The sequence below is a fragment of the Esox lucius genome, chromosome 10, assembly GCF_011004845.1.
Source record: "Esox lucius isolate fEsoLuc1 chromosome 10, fEsoLuc1.pri, whole genome shotgun sequence".
Classification (NCBI taxonomy): Eukaryota; Metazoa; Chordata; class Actinopteri; order Esociformes; family Esocidae; genus Esox; species Esox lucius.
This window is the reverse complement of record NC_047578.1, coordinates 12303798-12323592: the sequence shown is the minus strand read 5'-3', so window position 1 is coordinate 12323592 and position 19795 is coordinate 12303798. Positions and strand designations below refer to the sequence as shown.

The following is a 19795-nucleotide window of genomic DNA, read 5'->3' as shown; positions in this document are numbered from 1 at the left end:
CAACTACGCTATCAAGCATATGAAGTAGCTAACTAGCTATTAACTGGCATCTGGGATGCACATTGGAACACAACTGCCCAGGGATAGATTAAAACAAAAGTTAGCTGGCTGTTATTATTTGCTTATTACATAAGCAAACTAATTAATTTGCTCATGAACCATATACTTCAGGTAAATTAAAAAAACACTTGTGTCTGCACGGCTTTTTTCAAGTTTATATTGAATAGTTCCTAACCCTGAAAGTAGTTTATGGAACAAGAGAATATATAATGCACAGTTCAGTTGTCTTTGAAAAGCTATTGCGAACATCAGTTGACTTTACCCAAAGTTAACTTAAAGGAAGTATAAGAGGGATGCAAGCATGTTTCATTTTTCAATAGGTAAATCATTTTTCACTTTTTACATAAAACATAATATGAATAATTTATAGATTTTTATTTTACACACACCCAGACCCTGATAACTTCTATTCATTTACTTATATTACTTTAATTATTCAAGTTTCTTCCAGCCTATAGACTTCTTTCGGAGTGATGACCCGTCCAACAAGTACAAAAAAAGTGAGATTCTCCTTTTACCCGTTGAATATTGTCATAATGAAAACAGAATATTGGGAGATCTTGTTGTTTCACCTGCTGAAGCTCTTCATCACTTTAATAAAAAGTCTGTATGACATCAACAGTTGTAAAAACGTAGGATATACCTATGCCACTAAAGGCTTTGGTTTGAGGCAGTAATGGAAAAACATCTTCCAAATCAGGAAATAATTCTCTCATAAGAAAATACATCATATCTAAAGTTAAAATCTGTAATCATTATATCAGAAGTCTGTAAAAGGGCAACTTAAATAATAAACACACTGCTCAGTAATCAACAAGGTTTATTTGTGTACCCAGCACAGACATCCTCGCCCACAAGCTCCAGTCAGCATCTCTCCCCTGTGCCTCGCACATCAAAGTTCCTCCCCGGGCCAGCTGGCCAGCGTTCTCCAGGTCCCATGACTGTCTGTTTGCACTGCAGAGGCTGGGAGGCCGCAGACATAGTCTCTCCGGTTCTCACATTGATTCTTGGCAGCAACCACAACTGTTTTCATCCCCACGGTTGGAAACAAGACGCTGTGCTCCACTCATGTCTCCGCCCCTACTTTTAGGTTAACTCTCAGTTAGAGAACCGGCCTACTTTAACCCTTGCAGTGTGCTGAAATCGGCCACAGAATGCTGATGACAGGACAAGAACCAAAAACGGTCAGTAAACAGTCTATATTGTTCTCGCCTCTGTCTCTCATGGGTCGTATCTTGGCTTGTTTTGGCATTCCTGTTTTTCAGTGTTGGCCAGTGTTTACGGTGTTTGAGTTCACTGTCTTTAGAATTGGTTGTCTCTGTAATTACATTGAGTGACACAGGGTGGAACGCTATGTCCTCCTCAGTAAACAGTCCCCAACTAGATCAAAGCACTGTGTCCCTGTCTAAAGCTTCCCCCTGGTCCAGATGACAGGGCAGAGACACCAGTCCCCATGAGGCACCTGGGAAATGATGGAATCAACCATCATGATTAAATGTGAGTGAAGTCTCCCGTAGGTAAAATCTAGAATTAGCTTCCCCTCCTGACATTAACCATTACAAGGGATAATGCAAACTGACCACAAATCCGTATCAATATTACGAAGCAGAAGGAGAATTCACCTGAGGAGAGAAGGGAAAGAGGGAAGGAAAGAGAGATGGGGAAAGAGATAGCTGAGTACGGTTAAAGAGGATGTGGAAAATGGAAGTGAAGAATGTGAGTAAGAAAAGAGAGAGCAGAAGTTCCAAGGCAAAAATGGCTGAGACACAGTCTGCACAATCCTTTCAGCTGGACGGTTAAACAGCACAGAAGCTGTTCAGCATGTTTCTTGTATGCAGCCCCTCCCCCTATTGGTGATTGACGTGGTACAGGACCGGTCGTTGACTTTCCTCAGTCTTTATTCAATCTAATAGGATGAAACACATAAGTTACTGTCCAATAAGGGAACCGCACATTTCCATCTTCACACAGACTGTTTCAAAATGATTCACTGCTCTTGCCAAGAGACCTGTCTAAATTTCCAGACAACCACGCATGCCGACATACAAGAGTGTAGACTCCACACAATACCCATCCCACAGATCATCACTGGGAATGTTCTCGCATTCCATCCTGCTCTAGATGCAAGCGCTGTTAGTTGGAAGAGGGCAAGTGCTGGCATGTACCCCCCCCCCTCCCCTCCACACACACACACACACACACATTCATACACACACAAACATACAAACACAACCAGTTTGTGTCTCACCTCTCCTTCAGATGTGTCAATTCTTCCTCCCCATTCTCTTTGCTCCCTGACTGTGATCTCAGCAGACTCGCGGTCATAACATGGCCAGACACTTCTTTTCCCTTTACAGCCCCTCTGAGATCGTCATGACTCATACTTCCTTTTGATTCCAGGTAGCCAACTCTTTGTGCACAGAAATCAATGTGAGTTTCTTGTGTAAATACACATGTGATGAATTGTATTGGTTTTGGGTGAGATTCAGGATGCCATTCCTGCGTTGCTGGCCTGAAATCGTTCGTTTTGTTTTTGACATGCGGAGTCTGGGCTCTTGTTATGTCTGGATGGAGTGGGTCTCAATTATATGGAGTGGTGCTGCCCTCCGCTGGTGGCTTAGCAGTACCTCACAATAAGTGCTTGGCTTTAATTATGGCAAAATCATTCACATTTCTAGGATCCATCGCCAATCTAATGTGCTTCCTATCATATTCTCAAATGGGAGGAAAACATTCTAGTGGTTAGAAGAACAACACTGGATGTACAACATCAATTTTAGTGTCCTTCCTCACCTTCTCCATGTCTGGTTTTGGTCTGCGTCTGCCTGCTGTAGAGGTAAACTACGACTCCTGGGCAAGAAAGTCTGCAGGAAAAGGAATATCTGACCCCACCCAACCTGGTCACCTCAGTTCCAAAATGCTATTTTGTAAAATAAAATATAAAAATAAAAGTCTATCAGGAACAAAGAAATCCTGCCACCTGAACAGTTTCTCTTCCCACTACGGACCTCAGTACTTGGCCTCCTGCCCCGCAAAGAACTACAGCCACATCAAGATACCTACCGTTAAATGCAAATTAAATAGCTGCACACAAGATGTGTTGACGTTTGGGCGGAAGTGAGTTGAAATGATTCGTTTGTTCGAGGTCAGCAGTGTTTCTGTCTTTCAATTTGTTGTTAGCGTTGCGTTTTCTTCCTCTCCTTCCCACCTCTCCTCTCACTGTCTTCTTTGCACACACACACACACACAAGTACACACTCACACACACACACAAGTACATGCTCACACACACACACAAGTACACACACACACACACACACACAAGTACACGCTCACACACAAGTACACAGTCACACACACACACAAGTACACACTCACACACACACACACACACACACACACATCTATTTCTTTTTCTATCCATGTGGGGACCTGAAACCCAAAAAGCTACAGTGGGGAGAACAAGTCCTACTTTTTCCCCCCCTACTTACAAAGCATGTAGAGGTCTGTAATTTGTATCATAGGTACTCTTCAATTGTGAGATACGGAATCTAAAACAAAAATCCAGAAAATCACATTGTATGATTTTTTTTATAATGAATTTGCATTTTATTGCATGTGTCAGGGAATTTATACATGAAATAAGTATTTAATCACCTACCAACCAGTAAGAATTCCAGCTCTCACAGACCTGTTAGTTTTTCTTTAAGAAGCCCTCCTGTTCTCCACCCATTACCTGTATTAACTGCACCTGTTTGAACTCGTTATCTGTATAAAAGACGCCTGTCCACACACTCAATCAAACAGACTCCAACCTCTCCACAATGGCCAAGACCAGAGAGCTGTGTAAGGACATCAGGGATAAAACTGTAGACCTGCACAAGGCTGGGCTACAGGACAATAGGCAAGCAGCTTGGTGAGAAGTCAACAACTGTTGGCGCAATTATTAGAAAATGTTCATGTTCAAGATGACGGTCAATCTCCCTCGGTCTGGGGCTCCATGCAAGATCTCACCTCGTGGGGCATCAATGATCATGAGGAAGATGAGGGATAAGCCTAGAACTACACGGCAGGATCTGGTCAATGACCTGAAGAGAGCTGGGACCACAGTCTCAAAGAAAACCATTAATAACACACTACGCCGTCATGGATTAAAATCTCCTGCAGTGCACGCAAGGTCCCCCTGCTCAAGCCAGTGCATGTCCAGGGGCGTCTGAAGTTTGCCAGTGACCATCTGGATGATCCAGAGGAGGAATGGGAGAAGGTCATGTGGTCTGAAGAGACAAAAATAGATCATTTTGGTCTAAACTCCACTCGCCGTGTTTGGAGGAAGAAGAAGGATGAGTACAACCCCAAGAACACCATCCCAACCATGATGCATGGAGGTGGAAACATCATTCTTTGGGGATGCTTTTCTGTAAAGGGGACAGGAAGACTGCACCATATTGTGGGGAGGATGGATGAGGCCAAGTATCGCGAGATCTTGACCAACAACCTCCTTCCCTCAGTAAGAGCATTGAAGATGGGTCGTGGCTGTGTCTTCCAGCATGACAACGATCCGAAACACATAGCCAGGGCAACTAAGGAGTGGCTCCATAAGAAGCATCTCAAGGTCCTGGAGTGGCCTAGCCAGTCTCCAGACCTGAACCAAATAGAAAATCTTTGGAGAGAGCTGAAAGTCCGTATTGCCCAGCGACAGCCCCGAAACCTGAAGGATCTGGAGAAGGTCTGTATGGAGGAGTGGGCCAAAATCCCTGCTGCAGTGTGTGCAAACCTGGTCAAGAACTACAGGAAACGTATGATCTCTGTAATTGCAAACAAAGGTTTCTGTACCAAATATTAAGTTCTGCTTTTCTGATGTATCAAATACTTATGTCATGTAATAAAATGTAAATTCATTACTTAAAAATCACCCAATGTGATTTTTGTTTTAGATTCCGTCACTCCGTACCTATGATAAAAATGACAGACATGCTTTTTAAGTGGAAAAACCAGTAAAATCGGCAGTGTATCAAATATTTGTTCTCCCCACTGTATGTACCCTATCCCCTAGCCCTAAAGCTAACCCTAACTTTAAACTAATCCTTGCCTTAACCTCAATAGTCAAATCTTTATGCCGAAACCCTAACATCAAACCCATAATCACCAACCTTAAAAGTAACACCAGTTCTAAAACTACACTCTATTGTATGTCTTTACCTAATCTAACCCCTTAGTTGGAAATCATATTTTCCCTTGTGGGGACCTGTCCAAAAATCTTGTGGGGTAGCCGAGGAGGGAATTACACAAATGTGTCATGAGTAATTAAACATTTACGAGTTAGATAAAAAAACAGGACAAAGAGGTCAAGGTGAGGATGGACTTTTCCCGAATTGATTTGCTTGTGTTTACTGTGGCTTCCTGACTAATATGGCAGATTATAAGTCTGGCCAGCAGATGGCAGGAGTGGTCTTATTATCTGGAGATTGTTCTAATGGTAAAGGTATCACGGGCATTCCCATTGTCCCTGTCCCATTTAGAAAAATACACTTTTTGGGCTTTTTTCCAAGAATAACAAATCAATTTTAAACCTCCCATTTTGGTCTGGACGTTAATAATGTATAAGTAGAATCCCTAAAACACCTCACTTAGCCGTGAAAATGAAAGCAGGTGGTTTAGATAATATGAGGCACCTATCAGCACATACATGGCATAATACATTTTGGGAAACCATTTTTGCTCCTCATCACCACTCTGATAATCACTGACCAAAAATACCTTAAAAAAGTGTTGCCTTACAATTGGGACCAGGGGGAGAATTTGGGTTAGAATATTTGGTGTTAGGTTTATGGTTTCTGTCACATTGGTTAATGTTATAATTTTTTAAGGGGAATCCATTTTAATATCCCCATTTATAAAACTAAGTTAAATGTATGAATGTGTGTATGTGTGTGTGTTGTGAATGTTTGAATGTTTGCGACTGTGTGTTTCCTTTGGTCACACAGAGAGGGGTCAGAGATGGCCTGGAGTAAGAAGTTTGGAGTGATTTGGGGTGACAAGAGGAATGCTGGATAGAGAGATGGGGTCTGTCAATGGCTTTGTCAAGGCTTTTCAAGCTTTGTATAATATGGAAGGGACTCTTCCCTTAACTATTGAATAAGAGAAAGTAAATTAACATAGACTGTTCTTTCTGAAATTAATAGCATTAGATTTTTGTTAACTAAATGAATTAATGAGACAATTGTAAACATGTAGTCCCAATGAGAGATACAGCACCCCCATTTGGCCATTCAATGTAAGTTTGGAAATTGCATATCTTTATGCCAAGATGTGTTATTCACCCTAGTTTAGGCAAAAATGTATTATGTAGACTTACTTATGTCCTTGAGTATGTGCTCCAAGCTATCCTACAAATCTAAATTCTCAAATTTTGCGTATTGCCACAACCCTTCCCCGACCCAAATATACCCAGCACCGAAGCCCCTTTTTGATCCAGATAAAAACATGGTAATTTGTATGCATTTTGGGTGCCAGACCATGTGCATGTGAATGTGACATTTGAAGTTAGAATTCAAGAAAAAAAAAGATTTAATTTTTGTCAATCAGTGGTCTTATCTTGTGTCTCTTGTTAAATTTTTTAATTACGTTTTTAACATCATAAGACGGGTCATGTGCTCATTTGGTGCATACACAACACATACAGTATTACATACGTAGACCTATAATTTACAGACAAGAGTAGATGTTCAGTAAATGTAGAATAAGATCATTTGGAGTTACAAATTGTAGCCTATCACTCAAGACCAAATCTCATTGTTATTACAACACTATTTTTAAGTTCTCCGTGTAATAATAATGTCTTCTTTTTTATTGGTTGTTTTAAAGGTTGATTTGGCTTTCGCTAAGCTTGTCTAAAACTTTCATTGCATTATTATCATTTGATCCATCATACACCACCAGGTGGTGATTGACAGTACTGACCAGATCATGCACAGCTATCCAAGCCCGGAAGCATATAGGAAATTCAGGGGACCTACTGTTTAGAGGTACCATTGAATTGCAAACCATCTTGGGGTCCCCAGAACAGGTTTGAGAACCGCCATCTTCATCACTGATTGTTTTCCTCCACATATTATATTTCTAAAAATAAGCAACACGATCAATGTTATGACTAACAGAAGGAATCTCACCTTCATTCAAAAAAAGGGGTCCTTCCTAATAGAAACAAGTAACACCATAAAAAATTGCAACTGCATTGTTAAACAAAAATATGTATTTATTAGATAATGCCAACAGTAAATCAAATCAACCAATGTTACTTATGAACCGAATAATTTAATTTAGGCCAGGAAGGAAAAGGCTATAGAAAGGCTAGCCGTTAGAAAGTCTTTGGGGCACTGAACTGAACAGGGTCATAATTGCATGATTTTTTGCTGTCAGTGGATGGAGCTGTTCTCGTGACAGCAGACCGTCTTCCGGTCACTAAAATCGTCACAGGTTGGACTGTAATAATATAACATATCGCTCATCAAATGATACCCCGACATTCACTTTGCTGTTTTTAAGGGAAATGTTTTTTTTGCTGTGCGTTCCCTGTGTTGGTATGATTTTATGGGAAGGAACGGTTTCTAATTTTGTGACGGCAATTTGTTTATAGATATCGGTTTAAATAATGTTTAAGTGTAATAATAACAACATTTGAGAGCACAATTTTAAAATAACCTGTTAACAGGGAATAGGTCTATATGCCTGTAAAAAAGTATTTTTCCATAAAGGATTTGAACAACATAAACACATTAAACAAAAACATTCCCATGTGGTTACGTCAAAGCCTACAAAACGGTTCACTGAAATTAAATGAATAAAAAATAATTACTTCTTCAGTAAAAACGAGGTCAAATCTTTATCAAAAATTGTATTTCATTTTATGAATCAAACTTCGACCAATGTCTATTTTACAGATGAGCCCTGACAAAATAACACAAAACGCATATAGCCCCATGTTATATATGAATACAGGTTCCCAATCAATGTTCTGAATTGCACCAGAGGAACCAACACATCCAGTTTGATGAAAATAATTTGCACAATTTTAAAACGAATAGCTGATTTTCTAGTGTTAACCGTTCCTAAAACCCGGTTGCTTAACGGGTAAATAAATTTCATTGGTTTACATGCACTATGACAATTTAAAATAGGCTATGTGGAATATATAAATAAACGAATTAATTAGGCTACACTAATTAAACGCACAGTTTCATCATACAACTCAGGGAATTTGTAGAGCCTACCTGTAAGACTGTAAGGCTTAATTTTATTAACGAGACTAGAACTTGCGTACTCCAAAATCTTGTCTGACGTCTTCTGAACACTACTGCTCATCAGTCTCTAAACTCATCATTGATCATCCTGGGTAAAGTTCATTTCAGTTTCAAGTATTCCTGGATATCTTATTGAAAAAATTTAGCTATATTTATGTAGATCTTTTTTGGCTAAGAGATAACTTTTTAATGTGTTTTGGATGTAAGGGACCAGCTAGAACAGACTGGGTGGGGACTGAGACGTTCCATGTGAGGCGCGCGACCTAATTAAGTATGAGATGCATCTTGTTATCAACATCACATGTTTGCGCGTGCATGCACCGTTTATTAAATTACGGAATTCCGGGCTCGCGGTCGAAAAAAGAGAGAATACGTGCGCGTGGGAACAGTTCTGTGTAAAGTTGGGTCTGTGTGAGAAGCCACTACCTTTGGGTTGTGTGTCGCATTTGGTGCTTTTTCTTCAAGTCGAAATGGGAGATTTAAATGTTTTGTGTTTTCTAGCTTGGACTTGTTTTGTTACTCAAACAAATGGAGTAAAAAGTAAGTAGGCTAATTGTTTTTGATGTTTCTGGGTCTCAGCTTTACCCATCAGTCTGGTTTATGGTAGATTATATTCTTGGATGCAGATGAAGCATTAGGCTGCTATTTGGTAACTGTAGAAAAAAAATATTGATAAATGTTACATTATTTTGGATTACATTAGTTATGTAGTTCGTTTTGTATTTTTCATCTATAAAGATACATTAACGAATAAAAGTATTTCAAATAAGAATTTTATCACATAACATAGTGCATGGTACTGACATTTACTGTTCTTTTGTGCGTTTACCTCTATGGAACACAAATTATGTTTACACGGAAAGGTAAACTATCCTTTAATTGTGTCGGTTGCTGGTCATCTCTAAATAGTTTTAGGGACTGTTTGTCCCTGTCCGCGCGCTTGGCCTGTCAGTCACCGTCCCATGAGCCCAATTATGTTTTTTTATGTACGTGCACTGGATAGCCTGTACGTTTTGTGAATTTGGTTTCCTTTATGTTTGCCAAAGGTAATCTATTGTGTCAGTATACAAAACAAAATATGTTCGTGTAGATGTCCATAATATTCGTTTATTTCGCGGCAATGGAAAACGGTATATTTAACAATATATATGCGGCGGTAAGCTTACTTTAATTACTCTCTTACCCCCACAGCCTACCGGGACATGTTCCCTCACAAGCATTCGATGTCGACGAAGTTCCCACCGATCCCGGGTTGGAACCCAGACAGCAATCCATGGGATGACTCTCTATATCCTCCCTTTGGTCCTAAGGAACTAATGCGCAGAAAAGGTGAACACTGACTGCGACTGACTTCCTTAATAAAATATACAGATAACCCATATACAGTTTTTCGATTTGAGAATGACATCATTAAAACGTGTACGATTAATTTCACCCGACAAATAACCAGGGAAGCCGGTCAAAGTGCGCCTTACCAGCGACAGTCCAGCGATCAGTGGCTCAATGGTATCTTTCACTTCCAAGCTGGAGTACCCGCCCTGTCAGAAGGAGGACGTCAACGGAGAGCTGGTGTGGGATGGGCACTGTCTGGACGGTATGGAGCTGGAGGCCTCTGGTGCTTCCTACAAACTACTCAAAACCTATATACACAGGCAGACGTAAACGCACACACACACACTCAGATGCACTTTTTATGCCATTCAGTGCCTTTAGTGAGTATTCTGACCCCTTCACTTTCTTCACATGTTGTGGTGTTATACACTGAATTTGTAATTGATTAAATGTGTAATGTAATTTGCCATCAATCTACACACAATACCTCCTAATAACAAAGTGAAAACACATTTTTAGAAACTGTGTGCCAATTTCTTTAGAAAAAAAAAGAATATTTCATATTCAAAGATATTCAGACCTTTCAGACAGAATTATGTAATGTACATACATTACCAGTCAAAGTGATTGAGTGTGTCCAAACCTTTGGCTGCCTTTGGCAGCAATCACAGCTTCAAGTTTTCTTAGGTGTGCCTCTACCAGCTTTGCACACCTGGATTTGGATAATTTCTCTCTTTCTTCCTTGCTGATCCTCCCCAAACTGATATTGAAAAATGAATCTTCACCCCAGTCTGAGGTAATGTGTGCTCTGGATCAGGTTTTCTTCAAGACCTCTATGTATTTTTCTCTGTTCATTCTTAACTCAATCCTGACCAGTCTGCCAGTACCTGCCGCATTGAAGCAGCAGCATAGCATGATATGCCCACCATCATGCTTCACCATAGATATGTCATTAGCCAGTTGATAAGTGTTACCTTATTTTCACCAGATACTGCCCTTTGCCTTCTGGCCTAATATTTGATTTTGGTCTGATTAGACCAGGTCATTTTTTTCTCATGCACTCAGAGTCCTTCAGACCGCATGTCATATACCTTTCACTCAGGAGTGGTTTCCATCGTGCCACTCTACCATTCATTTCAGATTGATTGAAGGTTGCAGAGAGGGTTGTTCTTCTGGCAGGTTCTCCCATCACTGTAAAGAAACTCTGAAGATCTGTTAGAGTGACCATGGAGTTCGTAGTCTCCTCCCTTACCAAAGTCCTTCTTGCTCAGTTATTTAGTTTGACCAGACAACCAGCTCTAGGAAGAGTATTGTTTGTTTCAAATTACTTCCATTTTACAATGGTGGAGCCCACTGTGCTCTTGGACCTTGAAACAGTTCTATCTTGGAGGTCTGTGGAGAGTTCCTTGGACTTCAAGGAAGGTCTGTGGAGAGTTCCTGTGGAGAGTTCCTTGCTCTGACATGCACCATGAAGTTTTTGCTTTTCTAAATCATACTCACTCTCCAAAATGATTCTCTTTTTAAAGATGAGCAAAAAATAATGTATGAATTTAACAACACAGAGTAAAATGTGCTCTATTGTGATTCTCCATCTTGTGGAAGGCATTATACTTCATTAATGATAAAAGGCATTTAACCAAAATTAGGTAAAATATAAACAGATTTCCCCAAATATTAAGTGTCAGATTTATTTGCAACCTTATTTTCAGTATTTTGTGCACTGTTTAAAGAGTTATGAAATGAGAAAACAAATAGATCTTTGACCATACAGAATATTTCCAGATCCTTAAAATCCTTTGGTCTGTGCTAACTCACTGCCCTTTTCAAATGTATTTGATGGCATTTACATCCAGAGACTGAGATAAACAATTCAACATTTTAATATTTTGACAGTTCACCATTTCTATGTGGATTTTGATGTGCTTCGGGGCATTGTCTTGATGTAAGATCAACCTCCAGCCAAGATCTGTCTCCTCACAGTGGCAACCAGGTTGCTGGCTAAATTGTCCTGGTACATGCTGGAGTTTATGTTGTCATTAAGGGCTCCAGGCCCCTGTAACATTACAGATGAACTACCATAGTTTACATTAGGTTACAGTCATTTTCTGCATTTGCTTTGACAGTAAAACCCATCTCTGGTGCACAAGCTCCATGTTTTCTTTTCATTTGTCCATTTCAATCCAAACTCCAGGTCCTTACAGTTTCTAAAGACAATGAAAAAAAAGATATAACTGAAATAGTACAATGTTAATGCAGATTTATTCATATGTTTTTTTAACTGTCTTTAGAGTAAACATTTAATATACCTCTTTAACCTATTTTACCATAGGTGCCAAACATTTTGAAGGTAAATGTATATAAACTGTGATGCATTTTCCTCCATTTTCCATCCACTCTTGTATTTAATGAATAAGGTGCTCAATTTCCTTCTGTTGATTCTCAACTAACTGGATGTTAGAAGAATACTAAGTGGCATTGAAAGACAAACTTAAAGGTGTTCAATTAAAACAATGTTAGGCTAGGCTAGGTATCTGTTTAAAAACGTTGGCGCAGCAGTTGATGTAAAAATCCAATTTGACTGATGTGGAAAGATTTGATTGGACTTCGTAAGTGGGTCAACTAAATCCTTTTTGTACATGAAAACGTCTGTTTCATCTGAATTATAAAAAAAATATACTTTCAATGAACACTGATAACATTTCTAATCTCCCCTTCCTTCTACAGTCTGTCATAATCTTATTATCTTATCTATGTGAATATGAGAAAATGATCTTAATGGATGCCACGAAAGTGTTGGTTAAGACGTTTTCTTCAAGTGTCTTACATGTTCTGGGATTTTTTAGCCTCCAAATCTGTCACTTCCAAGTATTTGTAATATTTGTGCCCATTCTGTACCCAGGATGTACCCTGTAGTCACCCTGTACCCTATATCAACCTGGTACCCAAGATGTACCCTGTAGTCACCCTGTACCCTATATCAACCTGGTACCCAAGATGTACCCTGTAGTCACCCTGTACCCTATATCAACCTGGTACCCAAGATGTACCCTGTATCCACCCTGTACCCTGTAGCCAATCTGTACCCATTATCTGCCCACCATGTAGCATGTACCCACCCTGAACCTACAGTAAACTCACCCTGTGCCCACCTTGTATCCAGTACCCACCAGATACCCGGTACCTACCCTGTGCCATGTACCCTCCCTGTACCATGTACCCACTTATAGATCACACCTAAACAAATTACTCACACAAAATACATTTGCAACACAAGCTCCCTTCTTTAATTAGTTCTCCAGCAGACGAGACCTCTACATATTTTCTAGATACAACATGGATATAATGACATGATGCACCTTCATCCTCAAATACACACATGCCTCCAATGGATTTTTCCCGGTGCTTTCTGAAGTCCATGCACACAACATAAGTCACTGTGATAACCTTTATCCTCCATCTCTATTAGATACGTGCTTCTTTACACTGCCGAGACATCATCATAACACAAAAGAACTCAGAAGTACAATATTCATCCATAATAATCCCCAATAATTTAATAATTTAATATTTAGACCTTGTAGACTTTAGGCTACTACCTACTGAGTTCTGTAAATTAACCCTCCCTTTGTCTCACTGGTCAGCTAACGGTCATCTGAAGTCTGGGTATGTGTTTAACTGGACCTCCTGGCTGGATGACTATGGCTTCGGAAAGTGTAAGGACCTGAACAGATGTAACGTCTTCCCAGACGGAAAACCTTTCCCTCAGAACAATGACTGGAGACGCAAGGGCTATGTCTACGTATGGCACACTATGGGTAAGAGTGTCCCTTAGACCAAATCAGTATTGTAGAGACATAGACCCAGTCACAAACATGCTCCACACCCTGGTCTCAATTAGAACATTGGACGCTGTGCACAGGTGACAAGAGGTGAGAAAGCGGTTGAGGAAACACTGCACTGACTCTCTCTGCACCCCCACCCCCCACCCCCCCTCCCCCCATTAGGTCAGTATTATGAGACATGCGATGGCTCCTCCTCCACACTGACAGTGAACACCAGTGGCATCACTTTGGGGGCGGAGCTGATGGAAGTTATGGTGTACAGGAAACGCGAACGGAGGAAGTACAGCCCCCTGGCCACTGATAAGAATGTCTTCTTTGTCACAGGTCAGTCTAATGTATAATGTTCTTCCGTCTACTCCACAAGAATCAATGGGATCTCTCAACCTGCAAGCTTTCTTGCTCTCATCCTCCTCTGCTACATCTTATCAGACACCAAGCCCTTCATTAATCAATCAAATCATCCAAGTTTAATCATGAAGCCCATTTCATATGATAGTGTCATGATTATATTATGACAGTAGCAGGTTATGCAAAGTTACTTTTTTAAAACTTTTTTTAAATGTTAATTAATTGGTTGTCAGTTACAATGTGAATGTGTTAGAGCATCATTGTCTTCAGTTCCTTTGCAAATAACTCCACTTCCAGTTTATCTGATCTCACCTTTAAATCAATGTTAAACAATAAAAATGTGCACTCAACACCAAGATTGTTGTGAACTTTATACATCATAAGCAGCTTCTCAACTACATTAAAAAAAGTTTTTTTTCATGCCCAACGGAAGCAACAAAGAAAGCTCATGTCTCGTGTCCTTAAACTAATTGAAAACACTGCTATAGGTTTTGATGTTGTTGTTGCTGTGTGGTTTGGTGCTTGTTTGGTGTGGTGTTTTTGTTGGAGTGCTTCATATTATTGTTATGTGCTAAATTTACATTATTATATAAACAGGGCACTCCTATATTTTCAGGGAAAACACATTCTGTTTTAAAGAATGTAGTGTTACCCACATCTTAGAAATACATTTCAAGATGCCCAAACCTGTTAAACAATAATCATAATATTTGAAAAAGATAAAGTTAGACGACTCAAGACAGTGAAAGTAGACCAGGACTAATGTAGATGAAGGCAGCGTAAACAAACATCAGTCTGAAGTTCAGCAGATTCTCTCTGTAGTGATTGTTACACATCCCTCTAGGTTCTCATCAGAGGGGTGCAGTGTACAGGAGAGAATATATACATGAACAAATGGATTATGTCTGCCCTTTTCCAATAACCTGTACCCCTTCGCAGACAAAATCCCAGTGGCAGTGAATATGTCCCAGAAGACAGGAACCAACCTGTCAGAGAACGTGTTTGTGCGTGGCACTGACGTGGTGTTCAGTGTGTCCGTTCACGACCCCAGCAACTACCTGAAGACCGCCGACGCTGTCAACTACATGTGGGACTTCAAGGACGGCAACCAGCTGGTCACGCATAGCAGTGTGGCCACGCACGCCTACAGCATGGTGGGCAACGTCAACGTGAAGCTGACCGTGGAAGCGGCGTTCAAGATCCCATGCCCCCCGCCCACAACCCCACCCAAAACTGTGAACACGCCTCAAAGTACAGGTAAACACTCCAGACCCACATAACGGAAGACAATACTACAGTTACACAAGCCTGGCAGGTAACTTCAGATGGTCTCTCTCTCACACACACACACACACACACAAATACACTTCTCCTTGCACTGTAATACTGTAGCATGTTTTATGGATTGCTTCAGCTGCAGTATTCAGTTAATCTACTGCATGATGTGTCGTACCATATCTCTCTGTCTCTTTTTTTAGCAGAACCCACGCCTTTCCTTAGTACCACAGGCAGTACTAGAATAATGGAGACAACTCATGGTTCTGGTAAGAAACAGTGGGATTATGACGTGGGTTAGAAAGGAAGAGTCCGTGTGAGTGTATAAGGAAGTGTACTATTTATTTTATTCAGCTGGCGTAAACAACAGTGTCTTTGTTCCAGTGCCAGTAATCACCACCAGACCCGCCTCCAAGGGTCCCAACACTGTTCCCGGGACAACTGGTGTTCCGACAACAGAGCCCCTCCCTCCCACAGTGTCAGACATAACCCAGGGCCCGATGCTGAACCCGATACAGCTGTTTGCCCTCTTCTTGTTGGCTGGCCCCAGCGCGATAGGACTGCCTCCCAGCCCTAGCCCCATTGCCCAGATCCACCACAGGCACCTGCCCGCCACGGACTGCTTCCGTTTTCTCTATGGAACCTTCCAGTCTAATATCACCATCATCGGTAAGATCATGAGAATGTCCAAGTCTCCAATGCTATTCCCTTTATAGTGCATTACTTTAGACCCGGATCCAGTGACCCGTCAGTGCTTGACTTGGCCCATTCCGGTACTTCTAATTTTAGGCAAACAGCATTCCGGTAGCTTTTTTAAGCGGGCCTTATTAACACATACATTTTGATGAACATAGTCTAATGTGCGATTTGTCAGTTCCTGCACTTATTTTATCCCAAGTCAGGTTCCATTTGAGATGGAAACACCCTTATATGGTCTAATCCTAAATTCCTCTCCCGTTTATTTTGCCTTTATGTATTAATGTCAGTGGTTGCGTAAATTTTAGGATTTCTTCAACTGTAAATGTGATTTTTTTTTAATCAAAGCTTGCTTTATTCACTCCATTTATGCTTTACCCAATCAAAGAATCCAAGCATTTAATCAAAAGTCTGCCAACCAATCGGATCGTGGAGGTGTCTGCAGCCAAGGTGACCAACACTGAATTCAGCTTCCTGGTCAAATACCTGGGCAGGTAAGTGAGACATGTCTTTCTTTTGGACATGAGCCACTCCACAGTTGTCCCCATAAATGTAACCACCCTCATCCTTTCCCTCATCCATAGCAGTCCCACCTCGGCGTGCACCATCGTGTCGGACCCCTCCTGCCACCAGGTGAGGAACATTGTGTGTGACGACGTGCCCCTGTCTTCAGGGAGCGAGGTGCACCTGCGGAGGACCTTCCTGGAGCCAGGGACCTACTGCGTCAACATCACCCTGGAGGACGCCAGCAGTCTGGCACTCGCCACCACCACCGTCACCATCGGCAACACAGACCCGGACACGCCCGGTAGGTCACAGGGCGCCACGCCTGAGGTCTTACATTCCAGGTTGACTGCTGTGCACACGTATGCCAGATCTCAAGCATCTCAGTACGCCATTACCATAATCAGCTTACAACACTGTTTGGCATAGCAATCTGATGGCCGTCTGAACAGTCGATGACGTGGCACCCAACCATTGGTTTATTCCATGCAATGTCTGCAATGAAGGCAGTGGTGACTGTGTTTTAATCTAAGTCTTGGCTGTAAATGAATATTTTTATTTAGAGATTTTTTGTGATACCGAATTTTTTTATTTATCCTATAACGTCATCCTCATTTGTATTTCTTTACGCAGTTTCTCCCCATTCTGATTTTTGTTTATCCATCCCACCTTTCAATCCTTGTCATTGTCTTTTGTTTTCCCCTCTCTTCACTCTGTCTGTAGTGTCTAAGACATCACATACTCCTGAGGTGGTCCTGTCTTCCAGTGCTATCCTGGTAGCAATATTTGCATTCATTGCCTTGATGGTATATAAGTAAGTGAAGCTTCACCCACACATTTCTCTTTCTATCCTTGTGGGAACCCGACCTCAGCACTAACCCTAATGTGTTTAACCTAACCCTGCCCTTAGTCGTAATAACCCAACTCTTCTGTATAAACTTCACTGAGACCTAGCGGGTAATGATAAAACCTCCCTCCACTACTGTCCTCTTCTCTCCCAGGCGCCATAAGGTCTACAGGCCTGTAAGGAGATCTCTGGTGGAAGAAGCAGACGGTAGCGGCCATGTTGGGTTTGGGGGCCGTATGGGGCGCCTGAAGGAGCGAATATTCCCCGTGAATGAGGAGAGTCGTCGTCTGCTGACTGACAGACGCCCCCTGTAGACCAGCTGTCAGTACTGCAAACCTGGGGTATTTTCAGTGATGTGCTCTGAACAGGACAGAAACAGAATGAATAGAGCTTAATTGATTCCTTTTCTTGAGTCGCATATGAGCGTATCAGTTCAACATTATACATTTCTATATATAATTTTTATATAACCCTTAACAGGCACCAGGGTGTTTAATCAGTGTCTTTGGTACCAAACTTTATATTTAGCATGCTTATAAATACAGCAAAAAGATGTGTGTGCGTACAAATATATATACACACACCAATAACAAAGCTTCCTCACATTTTAGTGTACGTCAGTAACTTGTTTACCTTTTACCTGTGTTGAAAATACTAATAGCTTGTTGTAGAAAAGCACATTAAAGAAATGTTTCCAATAAACTTAAGAACATCTTGAAGCTGGGGTGGGGCAATGTTTTGGCTGGTGTGGCGTTTACTAATTTTGCCAAATTTATGTTTTTCCTTCCTTTATCCTCCTTGATCGGTAAACCAATAAGTAGTTGAGGTGCTGTAAATTAGTTACTGGAGTAAGTGTTCTTCCTTCTCCACAGCCTCCTTATATCAAAGACACTCATGTGTATCCCACCACAGAAGAATTGGCACATCATCCCCCTTCAGTTGAATCAGCTTTCATTTTTTCTGAGAAAAACATGACACAGTTAAAAGCAATATTCTTTGGCTATGCATGGCCCTGTCTGTGGTCTAAGCCACTGCCTCCAAAGCACACATATCAATGCAGAACTGGTTATATTGCAGCCCACAGCTATTGAAGTACAGTTCTCTGCAGTCTTTCCAACATCCTCACCTCTTATAAAAACATTTTTAAAAAGCATCAAATGCCCTAAAATAAATCTTTGTAATAACATTTGTGATGACGCTTATTTTATGAAATGTCATGCATAATAAACTACTTCAGAGATTTATTTTAGGATCCATCCACTTCGGTTGATAAGACATTAGTGGGAGGGCCTCCACAAGACAAAGGAATGCAAGCCGTAATGCAACGGTGTACACATCAAGGGCCCGCACAGACAGCCACCAGGGGCCATCTGCGGCTGGCGGGCCATGCGATGAAGAACAACTGCTCAGTCCCCAGAATGGGTTAGAGGCCTCTAGTGGCCAAAACAGTGGGAGATTCAAAAATCCTGCCTAGGAAAAAAACCTAAGAAACAAAAAGGAAATGGGCAAGTAGTAGTTGATTGTATAAATGATAAATGCATTGAAGTTCTTCATTCGATGCTCCAACCCCAGCACTGGATAACATTTAACATTTCACTTGAATTTGATACCTATGCAACTGAAAACTAGGTAGCACTGTCCAGTCTATGCAATATGCATACCCGTTCCATTTCTTACATGAACATAAGTGTTTTAGTTGCTGAAGTTTAATTTATAAAAATGTAATATTTGAAATGAATTAAAGAGTTGCAACTAACCAGTGTGTGAATGTTCCTGGAATGTGGGTGGCATTACCTCTCTACACATTTAATGCAATTGGAATGGACACTTGCCACAGTAACTACACACGCAACAATTCTGACAATGGCACACATGGCCTTACCACCCCACAGAGGTTAAGCTGGTAATGGCAAATCAACCGTTTATCCCACAGCGAAAAAGGGTTAACAACTCAAACTTCACATAGCAGAATCCAGGGCTTCTGTTTAAAAATGTTAGAAAAACAAGCATATTACAGAGCATCAGTGGAAGAAGGAAAAATGGAGGACATGGGTGCCAATTTCCATTTTTTATTTATTCAGAGGCATTTGACAAGTGGAGCAGTGTGGGGGGGGGGGGGGGTGAAGGGGCACAAGCATGGCCACAGGGAGGGAGGGGGGTATCATGCTTAAACCAGACCACTTTTCCAAAAACTGACTCCCAAACCAAAGTCCCTCCTCTTTCCCACACAAACATGATTTTCCATGTTACACAACCAAGAAATGTTAACAGAACAAATCGCTATCAAATCAGCAGGTCAATGTAGCATCCGTGAAGACAAAAAGGTAAAAAAGAAGATTGAGTATTTATTTTGTCTCATACATGAGAAACAAAGGCAGTTTTATAAACGTTATTTTTCCTTTTTCACTTATCCATGAATTGAATCCTCCCTCCCACCAAAAATAATCTAGTATGAATTTGATCTTTTCACAAAAAACCCAAGCAATAAAGTTCAATACATGGAAGCCACACCACCAAAAAAAAAAAAGCAGAAAGAAAAGCAAATGTTTCAGGATTTCTTTTTTTAATTAAGCTAGAAGAGTATATCATAT

General features: G+C 40.9%; 1 protein-coding gene across 2 annotated transcripts; it reads left to right on the top strand.

The window, feature by feature from the left end:
* The first annotated feature begins 8738 nt into the window (after positions 1–8738).
* Positions 8739–18935, top strand: gpnmb (glycoprotein (transmembrane) nmb). 2 transcript variants are annotated; one of them, XM_010892994.3, is made up of 12 exons: positions 8739–8900; positions 9552–9689; positions 9811–9954; positions 13334–13507; positions 13697–13858; positions 14822–15139; positions 15364–15426; positions 15542–15826; positions 16242–16347; positions 16438–16661; positions 17081–17171; positions 17359–18935. In XM_010892994.3, exons 1-12 carry the CDS (start codon positions 8831–8833, stop codon positions 17516–17518), a joined length of 1935 nt encoding a protein of 644 aa, XP_010891296.2. In that variant the 5' UTR covers positions 8739–8830; the 3' UTR covers positions 17519–18935. The 2 variants fall into 2 exon arrangements, with proteins under 2 accessions (XP_010891296.2, XP_010891295.2); XM_010892993.4 differs by having other exon boundaries at positions 15361–15426.
* The last annotated feature ends 860 nt before the right edge of the window (positions 18936–19795 follow it).

What these genes read in the sequence shown, in the direction of transcription:
- gpnmb (XM_010892993.4), top strand. Translation starts at nt 8,831, where the DNA reads ATGGGAGATTTAAATGTTTTGTGTTTTCTAGCTTGGACTTGTTTTGTT. An exon ending in CTGGTCAAATACCTGGGCAG is followed by an intron (nt 16,348 to 16,437) that starts GTAAGTGAGACA and finishes CCTCATCCATAG; the next exon opens with CAGTCCCACCTCGGCGTGCA. An exon ending in ATTGCCTTGATGGTATATAA is followed by an intron (nt 17,172 to 17,358) that starts GTAAGTGAAGCT and finishes CTTCTCTCCCAG; the next exon opens with GCGCCATAAGGTCTACAGGC.